Source organism: Marmota marmota, unplaced genomic scaffold (assembly GCF_001458135.2).
Source record: "Marmota marmota marmota unplaced genomic scaffold, marMar, whole genome shotgun sequence".
NCBI classification, from domain to species: domain Eukaryota; kingdom Metazoa; phylum Chordata; class Mammalia; order Rodentia; family Sciuridae; genus Marmota; species Marmota marmota.
Window position 1 is genome coordinate 3,014,998 of NW_025999925.1, and position 11,421 is coordinate 3,026,418.

The 11,421-nt window shown below is 33.7% G+C and overlaps 1 protein-coding gene across 3 annotated transcripts in view; it reads left to right on the forward strand.

Moving 5' to 3' along the window:
- Positions 1–5,960, forward strand: part of Ankra2 (ankyrin repeat family A member 2) — a 10,452-nt gene extending 4,492 nt beyond the window's left edge. For 2 of the 3 annotated variants that reach the window (XM_015497800.2, XM_015497799.2), the window contains exons 4-9: positions 964–1,029; positions 3,234–3,331; positions 3,830–3,955; positions 4,238–4,304; positions 4,848–4,928; positions 5,451–5,960. In XM_015497800.2, coding sequence (XP_015353286.1) covers positions 964–1,029; positions 3,234–3,331; positions 3,830–3,955; positions 4,238–4,304; positions 4,848–4,928; positions 5,451–5,506 — 494 coding nt within the window. In that variant the 3' untranslated portion in view covers positions 5,507–5,960. The remainder of the gene's footprint in view (positions 1–963; positions 1,030–3,233; positions 3,332–3,829; positions 3,956–4,237; positions 4,305–4,847; positions 4,929–5,450) is intronic. The other variant, XM_048800143.1, reaches the window with a different exon arrangement.
- Positions 5,961–11,421: the final 5,461 nt, after the last annotated feature.

An 11,421-nucleotide genomic window follows, 5' to 3' on the forward strand; every position in this document is an offset into this window, starting at 1 on the left:
TATATATACATACACATATATATTCTAAAGCCTATTGAAATCTTTATTTTTGCTTTGGAAATACTAAATCCCTCCTGATTTCTGAATCACATGTTGTGGCAGTTAAGTCATAAAACCTTCCTCTGGAACTCTCCTTCTACCTATTGACTGTTTCTGGTTTATTTAAATAAAGTTGTATGTAACTCCCTGTTACTTTCCTTTGAATATTAAAGCTATCTGATCATATCACTGAAGTCAATGATCAAGCAATACTAATTTTTTAGGAGAACTCTCAAAATACAATGTCTTTTTGTTACTGCTCTAAAATGAAGAGATTCCCTTAAAATATTCCAACTGGAGTATTTTTGAAATCCTGAAAAGAAATGAATAATAGTGATCATCTGGATCACAGCCTTCATGTTACAAATAAAAATATGTAATTGGTTTTGTAAGAATATGTTCTCAAGGCCAGTTTTGCTTTTATGACCTCACTCTTCCTAATGTTAAGAAAATATTGAAATATTATGGAATCCTGGAATCTTGAAATAAAAATATTTAGGACTTCCAAAAGGCTGGGCATTGTGGCTCATGTCTTTGGGAGGCTGAGGCAGAGGGTCATTTGAGCCCAGGAGATTAAGCCTAGCCTGGGCAACATATTGAGATTCTGTCTCAAACAAACCAACTAACCAATATATGTATTTGAATGTGTGTGTGTGTGTGTGTGTGTGTGTAAGTGCCTAAAACATTTCTTTGGAATAAATTTTGTCTGGACATTTTGCAGATGTCAAATTACCTTAAATGAATGTATGAGTCAATTCTCAGATGTAAAATGGGCACTTATAATATTAGGATATACTATATGTTTGATTTTTTTAAATGATAAGCGTTTTTTTAGAAAAGAAATTTACCAAACAAACATGAACCATGGAATGATGAGCATGTGCCACACAGACGTACATGAAATATTTTATGGTATTGTTTCAGCTTTGTCTGTTCACCAGTTGGCAGCTCAGGGAGAGATGCTCTACCTGGCTACTCGTATTGAACAAGGTAATGGCTTAGTTTTAAATATTTTATATAAAACAAATTCAATAGGATTTACTAGATTTGTTATTTTGCTTTATTTAACTGAGAAACATATAAAGACAAAACAAATAGTTGGATAATCTCATCAGGCAGTTAACCCAATGGATAGTAAAAAAAAAAAAAAAGAGTTTAAGTAATAGAAAGTACAAAAGTTATAACTTCCTTTGGCACCTTACACTTTTCCTGAAACATACATTTCTTATATTTTCAGAAAAACTTTCTAGAAAACATTTCAATTTATATTTTGGGTTATGTGTGAGAATATGTATTTGCTTTTAATTATTTACACAGTAGGAAAATATTATTCATACTGCATTATGCCTTACTTTTCACTTAATGTTTTGGAGAGCTTTCCATATAAGCCATAAAAATCTATTTTATTCCTTTTAATAGCTGCATAATTTTGCGTATTACATATGCATATTCTTAACTATTCATCCTGGTGGAGTTTTACTATTAAATGACAATATTATTATTTTAAAATCTATCCATTGAGTAAATTAGCACAAGTAGATTTGCTGGGTCAAAGGGTATACGTTCACTTTTTTTTTCTTATAATAATAGACATCCAACCTAGGGCCTTGTGCATGCTAAGCAAGTGCTTTACCATCGAACTGCACACCAGCCCTAAATTCATATATATACATACATACATAGATATGCATAAAAATAAAATCAGGTGTTTGTCCTCATACCATAGTTAGATTTTCTATTTGCCTATACCCTCACTGACACAGAATTTTATCATACTTTGATTTTCACAAATCCATGAGTGAAAACTGGTATCTCACAGTACTTTATATTTTTAGAATTTTGATTGCTGAATTTCTTTTTGTGCAAACTGCCTGCAATATATTGATTTATATGAACTCTCTAAATTAAGGAAATTAGCTTTTTACTATTTATGTTGCATATAGTTTCTTCCCATTATGTCATTTTTCCTTTGCCGCCTTTTATTACTTCCAAAGGCTTAATTTTTTGGCACTACCAAGGATTGAACCCAATAGCGTTCTACCTCTGAGCTACATCCTCAGCCCATTTTCAAAAAATTTTTTTGTTTTCAGACAGGATCTTGCTAAATTGCCAAAGATGGCCTTGAATTTGCAATTCTTCTGCCTTAGCCACCCAAGTCACTGGGATTAAAGGCATAAGCCACCATGCCCAGCAAGGCTTAATATTTTCAAGTAGTAAATGATTTATTTCCTTTGTGCCTGCTGAGTTTTATATCCTGCTTCAAAAAGATTTCCCATTCAAGAACTATAAATGAACTGATTCTTTAGTCTTACTTATCTAGAACTTACTCATCTTTGACTCACATGAAATGTTTTGGTGTAATGAGGTAAAGATTACATTAATTTTCACTTTTCAAAAAGTTAAGTAGTTGTTCCAACATTGTTTATTGAATACAGGGAGCATGATCAGAGTTTTGTTTTTCTTGATCATGTCATTCTTATAATTTAATCATTGTATTTACATTTGTTTATAAATATTTGGAGGTTTCCTTGTCAGTCTACTACATAATTTAGGGGGAAAGCTGGAATTTATAACTACTATACTAAGTCTAGGGAATAAAATGGGTTTCACAGTGGGATTGTGTGATACTGCATTTCAGACCATTCAATTTTCATATTATGTTACCAAACCACATGAATGAGAAGTTCATAGGTAGCAACAGCTATGGAATAGAAGGTGGCTTTCAAAAGAATTTGGAGTTTTTATAATTGTATATATTTATGTAATGCTAGGGACTACCAAGTAATCTAATTCTTATTATGATCCTCTCAGCTTATACAATGAGGTAAACAAGGTATTATGTGCATTGAAGAAAGTAAGTATCTTGCCTAGAGTCACACTGCTAGTGATAGAGCCAGGATTCAAACTCTGGTCTCCTGATTCTGAGACCAGTGTTCTATTGACACCTAGTATCTAGCCTTTTGTCATTCTCTGGTAGTTTATACCTTCAAGAACATGCTCTATAAACCCAGCTATGTACATTGAGGCACATTTTAATACAATCAGACTTCAAGTTGCAACAACACAATTGGACCTCAGCACAAAGTGAATTTTTTGAGCCATATAATCAACTTTTTGGAATGCCAGTGATTTCATAGTGTTATGAATATGTGATGGTTAAATTAGATCACAAAAATTGCTTTTCTTTTAAATAGAAAATGTTATCAATCACACGGATGAAGAAGGATTTACTCCTCTGATGTGGGCTGCAGCACACGGGCAAATAGCTGTGGTAGAGTTTCTACTTCAGAATGTAAGGAAAATGCCTCAGAAAATGTATATGTATAGTTACTTAAGTTCCATTAAATCTTTAGTAAAGTTTTTGTATCTCCAACCAGCTACATATAATTATGGAGGATACAAAAAACATTGTAATGCTTTTTATACTTCTGTAGAACTTGGATCTAGGTGGGAAAGCAATGCTAATCATACATGAAAAATTGAGAAATAATTTCATGTCCAACCCCCATTAAGTGCAACAGGAACAAAAGTACTATCGGCCTTGGAGGAGAACGCTTCATAGAGGAGCTGTGACTTGACTCAGGAGTGAAAGGACAGGCTTGAGATAGAAGAAGGAAGGCATTCATTCATTCAGAAAATCTCAATAACAAGAGCATCCGTGAATAATAATTTCCATATTGACCCCAGAACATACCTGACTTCAGTGTTGAACTGTAATTGTTATTGACAGGAGTAGCAACATTTTTGTTTAAATTCACTGAAAGTCTTTTATTTCAACTTCCCATACCAGGGTGCCGATCCCCAACTTTTAGGAAAAGGTCGAGAAAGTGCACTGTCATTGGCCTGTAGTAAAGGCTACACAGATATTGTCAAAATGCTGCTTGATTGTGGAGTTGATGTAAATGAATATGACTGGGTGAGTCTATGATACTGAATTTAAAACTACTGTAACACATTCTAGAATTTATTTGGCTGGGGGAGACATAATAGATTTTATGAAGCTCCTAAAAATGTTTATTTAAGTAAATACCTGGAAGAACAAGTTAATGCCATAAATTCAATTATTTGTTCTGACTTAAGCATTCTTTGAAAGATGTTAAAATTACCTTAAACTACTTTTACATGACCAATTCTTAGAAAAACTTCCTACAGCAATATTTGACTGTTGTTCACCCTGAAAAGCTCTTTCATTTTGCAGAATGGAGGAACACCTTTGCTTTATGCTGTACATGGGAATCATGTGAAATGTGTAAAGATGCTCTTAGGTAAGCAGATGAAAATGAAAATTATTTAGAAAATGCCCGGCGAGGACTTTATTTTTTCAATCTGGCCTTTCTTGGTGTTAGTCAGGATGACCAATATCTATTGTAAAATACACTAATCCTGCTGCTGTTCACTCCTGAGGTACCTGCTACCACAGAGATGCCCATGAGAGAAGCAGCTCCATGAAAACACCACATCTTTGTTAAAGCTTTTGTCCTTGCTGCTTTCATTTGAGGTCACATGTAAATCACATTTGAATTTGGGGTCATGGTTTTTCCTTGTCTGTAGTATCTCTTTGCATAAGTTTTGTTTTTAGTTGTCTATGAGTTTCAGCCATTCTAGGGGATGCCTTTTTGAACTGTTTTCCCTCCAGCCCACGCAAGTGAATTCTGTATATCCAGTATACTACGAACTTGGCAAGACCATTATGAAAATAGACTCTGAATTGGCCGAAAATCTATCCAGATATTTGCATACCAGCCAGTACTAGGTAAACATATTCACACATTTATTTTACTTACGTATATTTTTCTGTTTTGGTATAGAAAATGGAGCTGACCCAACAATTGAAACCGACTCTGGGTATAATTCTATGGATTTAGCTGTAGCCCTGGGTTATAGAAGTGGTAAGTATTTTGAACTCTCAGGTTTTGTTTCATTATTTTAAATAGCATAGGCCAGTGTTTCATCACTTGTAGTCATAAAACATTGCATGTTTCCCTAACTCCTGACACATGCTTTTTAACTGTGGGCAAAGTAAAAAAAAATCCTACAAAGTTGAGAAATGAGTTTGTTTACAGTGCTTTTCATTGACCCAAATAATTAGTTACTGGAGGATAAGTGCATACCTATTTAAACATTTATTTAATATTTTGCATAACAAACTACATATTTTGGATTCTACTTCAGTTTAAAAAATATAAAAACCTAGGTACAGAAAGTCCAGTAACTTGGACAACTATTAAATTAGTGATGGACTTAAGTTTTAAGTATTTCAAGTTTTGCATTGCATTATTGCCCTCAGATAATTGGTGTATCCTATTTAGAAATAACTTTATTTTAGAAAAACATTAAGGATAAGTTGAATTTAAGATTTTTATAATATTTGTAATCAACATGCTGTGATCTTGATTACCTATCTGTTCTAGTTCAACAGGTTATTGAGTCACATTTGTTGAAGCTGCTTCAAAATATCAAGGAGTGACATAGTCCCCAGAATATGTTGTCTGCCCTTCCATTCACTTTTGGAGTCCTTATAAATGATAGTTTTGTTTACTTATAAATTTTTACCTCAGTTGCAATATTTTCTGATTTTTAGTAAGTTTTAATAAATATTCCTCTGGGTAATTCACTGGTTTATAATAAAATTAATGTTGATGCTTTTTTTATAAATGTGTTTTACTATATATTTAAAACTATAAATTAATGTTTTGTGGCATGTAAATTTTTATGGTACAGATAGTTATCTTTTATCAAGTGCCGTAATTTGACATTTTCAGAAATTATTCTACCCTATTCATCTTCACTCTGTATTAACTCATTGAATTTACATAGAGTTTACTGTAAATCCATAGGGGGAAAAAATGTTACTGTTAAAAAGTGCACAGTGTGATTGTTTACAAACTGATGTTATAAATAAATAAGTGCTTTTTCTGTCAGTTTGTATTATTCTAGTTTTTTTTAAATTACATAAGTATGTTTAGAATTTTTCTCATCTAAATAAGCTTTTTTTTTTGTAGTTGTACACAATAACTTTTATTTATTTATTTGTTTGTTTGTTTATTTGTTTGTTTATTTATTTATTTTATGTGGTGCTGAGGATCGAACCCAGGACCTTGCATGTGCGAGGCAAGCACTCTACCGCTGAGCCATAACCCCAGCTCCTAAATAAGCTTTTTAGAAGGAAAATTCTTCCATAAAAGAGAAGGCAATACAAGTGAGATGCTCTTTAATTCAACTAAAGGAGCACACTATACACTCATGTTTCACCAAAATCTAGAAGAGCGAGCCAAAGACTAGAAGTTGATTTGAATACTGATTATGAGACTTGATTTAGTTAATTCACTTCATCTGGAAACCAGATTTTATATCAGTTATGATACTTTGGTTGTAAGCCACATTAACTTGATCTGGATAATCTAAGCAAAAGTGGATTAATGGAGAGGTAAGGAAAGGAAGGAAAAACTGAAGAAGCAGGCAGTCCCAAGGAATGATACTAAGGATCTTGGCCAGGAAACATGGGGTGCTGCTGTTATAATGTTCACATATAAACTTTTTGTTTAGCATTCTGCTTAGCACTTAAATTCTCAGGAGGCAGAAATTTGTTTATGATGAGACATAAATGTGCCACTATGTGGAGATGGCTTAATAATCCTCCATTGCCCCCAGGTCTCCTGGAATGCAGGAGGCAAAAGCTGCCTAAGAGAAAATCAGGAGAAAGAGAAAACCAATAAATATTCTCTCTCCATGCAGTCTAAGTAGTATGTGAAAATAATCCTAATGTTTCACCCATTTAATAAGGCATATACTTTAATCAGATTTTCTAGCACTTTTGATGGATTTACCTAAAGTCATTCATCCTTCCATTTGGTGCCTTTTCTTATCAATGGGATGTGTCTATGAATTGTTAGTTCTCATTTATATTGTCCAGTAACAGCATCCAATGATACATGGGTGCACAGCACTGAGTATTGCTTGCAACTGCTTTTCCCACTGCTGAACAACAACTAAACAACCTGTGCCAAGGCTGAATACAGAATAACCACTTTAGCCCTAGTCTGACTCTTGGTTGACAGCCAACGGATCTCAGAACAGATCTTGAAGGATGTTACCCTTTGCAATTCTATCATCTGTTAGCCTCAGGATCCTTTATAACAGATCCCAGAAAAATCCCTTAAGAAATAGTAATACAAGTTAATTAACGGGAGTGGTATTTAAAAGCAATTTATAAAATTCCTCTTTTAAAAATCAAGTATTTTAGGTCATGTTTGTTGACTGCACATATTCATTCAAAGTTTCTGTACCACATGCTGTGCTTTAAACAAGGATAAAATATTAAGCAAAAACTAATATGGAAAGAAATACTCACTGCCTAGTACTGGAACTCATTACCATAGAATCACAATGTGAAATACATTGATAAAGAATAATTTTTGAGAAGTTAAAAAACATTTTCATATAAACACCTACTAAAGATTTTTTTGACTCATCAATTAGTGAAGAAACCAGCATGATGTCAAAACTAATTCAAAGAACATTTGAAAAGCTATATAGTTTAGGTCATGTCAGTGTAAGCAAAGCAAATCTGGCTAATGCCCAACAGGGTCATAAGCCTTAGCTTTTGAAGTTATCTTTTCCACTGAACAGAAATTATTTACATCTCTATAGAAAAGAAATCATTAAAATAACATGTGCCTTCATTAAATATGAGACCTTTAATTGGTCAAATAGTTGAACAAGTACCTTCTCTTAAATTAATGGCTCTCAAACTTTATCAGATGTATATCAGAATCATCTGAAAGGTTTGTTAGAATTCTGATTGCTGGACACTACCCCCCAGAGTTTCCAGGTTAGTTTGTCTAGGGTGGGACCCAAGAATTTTCAATTCTAACAAGTTTCCAAGTGATTCTGATACTGTTTGTCCTGGGACTTCATTTTGATTGTTCTTGGATGGCCTCCCCAGTGTGGCCCTGAAAGAATGTGCCTCCTCTGTTTCTTTATTTTCAAGTTTCAGTAAGATTTTTGGCAGTCTCCTGGCTTGGAATCATAAATAACATCTAAATATTATTTCTGATCACAAAAAAAAATGTTCATTTTAGGTTTGCCCTGATATTTTATATCCATGCAGCAATTTAACAATATAAGCCTCAAGTTTTCTCTGCAAACCTAGAGTCTTACATTATTGAGGAACTACTAAAATGCCAACATTTACCTTCTCTTCCGCAATTTTCATAATGAATCTCAGACTTTTGAAAGTCTGGATTATTTGTTCCTTTGTAGGCTAGGGGCCTACACCCAGGAAACTCTTTTCCCTAGATTTCACCTACAGAATCAATAAATAGGTAAAATTTCTCCCTTCTTGAAGCCTGCAATATCTGCTAAGTCCATGGCTTTTTAGGAAGTGACTCCTCAGTACCAGTAAGTCCTGGTGTACAGATACAGGCACCAAGAGCAGTGTAGGAAATGGCTTTGTAGACAATGGCTCCACATAATAAAAACTACCCATTCCTTAATATGAACTTCTTATGCCTGGCTAATAGGATCATTCTCAAATTGGGTATGATTTTGGCTGAAAAACATATCTGTACACTTACATCTTGGGAAAATAATGACAAATTCTTATTAAACCTATACAAAAAACTAATTTGTCATAAAACGTAAGGAGACCCACTCTTAAGACATTAGTGAAAATCAGATACCGTTTTTAAACTTTCATTCTGGTTTACTCTGCATAATCTAAAAACTGAAGGTTATGGATAGCTTGAGATGATAAAGGATTTTTTCATGTCTCTGTAAGAAGAAAACATCAAAAATAATATAACATTCCATACTAATAACTATTAAAAAAAAGTCCTCATCAGTTATTTTGGTTCTGTGTAATTAATTCTTATTTCCTGGGATCTTAAGTCAAATGGTGGGTTATTATAAAATACAGCTGAACAGAAAAGAATCTTTGGAATCTTGGAATTCAGAAATTCTGACTCAATCTACTTTAGTCTTTAAAGGATGTTTAAGTGATAGCAGCCAAGAAGCATGTATCCACGAGTCTATTCTTGTTAGGGTCAGTAGTTAGCAGTATCTGGTACACCTTTCTACAAGGCTCTGACACTTAAAGGCTCTGGGCCCAGAGCAGAACCTTCAGATATGCATCCAATAAAATAAAAAAAATGATTAAAAGATTGAATGACTCACTGGTGTCAGAAAGGAGAAAATTCTCTATTGTGTTACTCTATATAAATATTTTGTACACAATTGATTATCTCTCCAAAGGGTAAAAACATATTACAGACAATAAGGGTATTAGAAAATCTCCAGGGTCTTTCCATAATACCACAGTATTTGAAAAATTTATACTAGTAATATTTTGCTCATCTGAACCTATCAACTTTAGGAAGTTTGAGCATTCGTTTCTAACATGGGACACTTCTTTCGATGATGTTCTTCTTTTTATGATATTGAGCTAATTAAGAAATATGGAGAATACCAAACAAATATGATTGATCCAGCCTACCTCTTCATATAAAGTGAAATGACAAATCTTTGTAATCTTCCAAGGGCTCTCTAAGAAGTCTCAAAGATAGCTATAGATCTACAAGATGTCCTGGAAATATTTTCTTTCAAAATTTAGAATCTGACCCTGGGAGACAATTTTTTTTTTAAGTTAGAAGATTTACAGTCTTTATTTAAATAAGCCCTTGAGTGCTGAGAAATGGTACTTGTATACACAGTTGTATTTCTCTGCTACTATCAACTAATATAGTTTCAATCATCTATATTAGTGCTTATTTTAACTAAACTAATAATTCTACTTTATAGAGAAAACTAGGAGGTAAATTGAGAACTGTCAGGGTAGAGAATTGTATCAGTGTAGTGAAAGAAATTTATAAATAAATATACAACTTTCTATGGTCACATACATCTCTTGAACTTTGGTAAAAACAAACATTCATTCACTAATCCAGAGATAGAGCCAATAGCATATAAAAATTAGAATCAAAAACATATAAACCCAAAAGTATGCTAAACAATCAATGTTTCAATGTTTTATCTTATTTGGAAATTATTAGTTATCTAATAATCACTTATTCATAATTTATTATCAATCTAAGGGTTTTTTTGGGGGGGTATGGGAATTGAACTCAGAGGTACTCTACAGCTGAGACAGGGTCTGTTGCTAAGGCTGGCCTTTGAACTTTCGATCCTCCTGTCTCAGCCTCCAAAGCCGCTGGGATTACAGGCATGTGCCACTGCAACCAGCTATTAATCCAAGTTTTACTCAAGTATCTTAAAAATTATGTTTAAGCTGATAAACTCTAAAACATAATTACTGGTGCATTAGAAGTTTGTCAAAATCATGATTCAATTTAGTTGAATACAAATTTACACCTTTATACTATTAAGCATTAAGTAGCAGTGTTTTATCTTATTTAAATAAGTAAACCAGTATAAAAAGTTTAAGAAATTCAAATTAGTCTTTTTCTGTGATAACAAACTAAAGTTTTCATTTAAAAAGTTTTTGCTGGAATCATGCTCTATATTGATAAACTTAGGGTAATGACATGTAACTAATATTCTAGAAAAACGAATTATTAAATTAGGCTAATTTATTAAAAAACTCACCTTTATGTAAACTTGGATTTGTAAAATGTTTCTGAGATAATGGTTCTAGAAAAACAATTGTTTTTTTCTTAAAATTATAGCATACTTGAAGTGCAGGAGGTTCATTCTATTTCCTAGATTTTGAGAATATTTGACTCATACAAGCCAATCAGAACAACACTCTTTTAATGATACATTATAATCTAGTTTATAAATACCTTCTAGAGTTAGAAAGTATTTTTCTACTTATTGTTGAGAGCCACAGCCAAAAGGGGCCCCAGCAAACTTCCAGCTGCCAGCAAACTTCCAGCTGCCAGCTGATGATTGGCTCAGAGAGGCCCCAGCAAACTTCTGTCTGCCAACTGATTGGCTCCTCTGAGGTGATGCTCATTGGGCTGTTTTCCTGCCCTTTCAGACCACGGAGCTGCTCATTGGGGGACTTTTTTTGGCTCCTCCCACGCAACCCAGCCAATTGGCCTCAAGAGCAGGAGGAGTGGGGAAGGTTGAGAGGCTTGTGGGAAGCCCGTGGTGGCAGTTGGGCTCTGAGGGTTTTTCCTGAGGAGCTGTGTGGTGTGGTGTGTGTGTTCTAAAAATAAAGTTCGTTTCTTTTGACAGGTGGCTCCTAAATTGTGCCCAGACAGACTGCGGCAACTTATACAAGGAGAGGTAAAGGCCTTTTACAATTACAGGTGCAGACATGCGAATACAGAGTGCTAGTAGTTTCAGATTTATAGATTCAATCACAGGTTCAAACAATTGAAGAGTTATGTTCCTATCCACCAATCACAAAATTCTTCATCT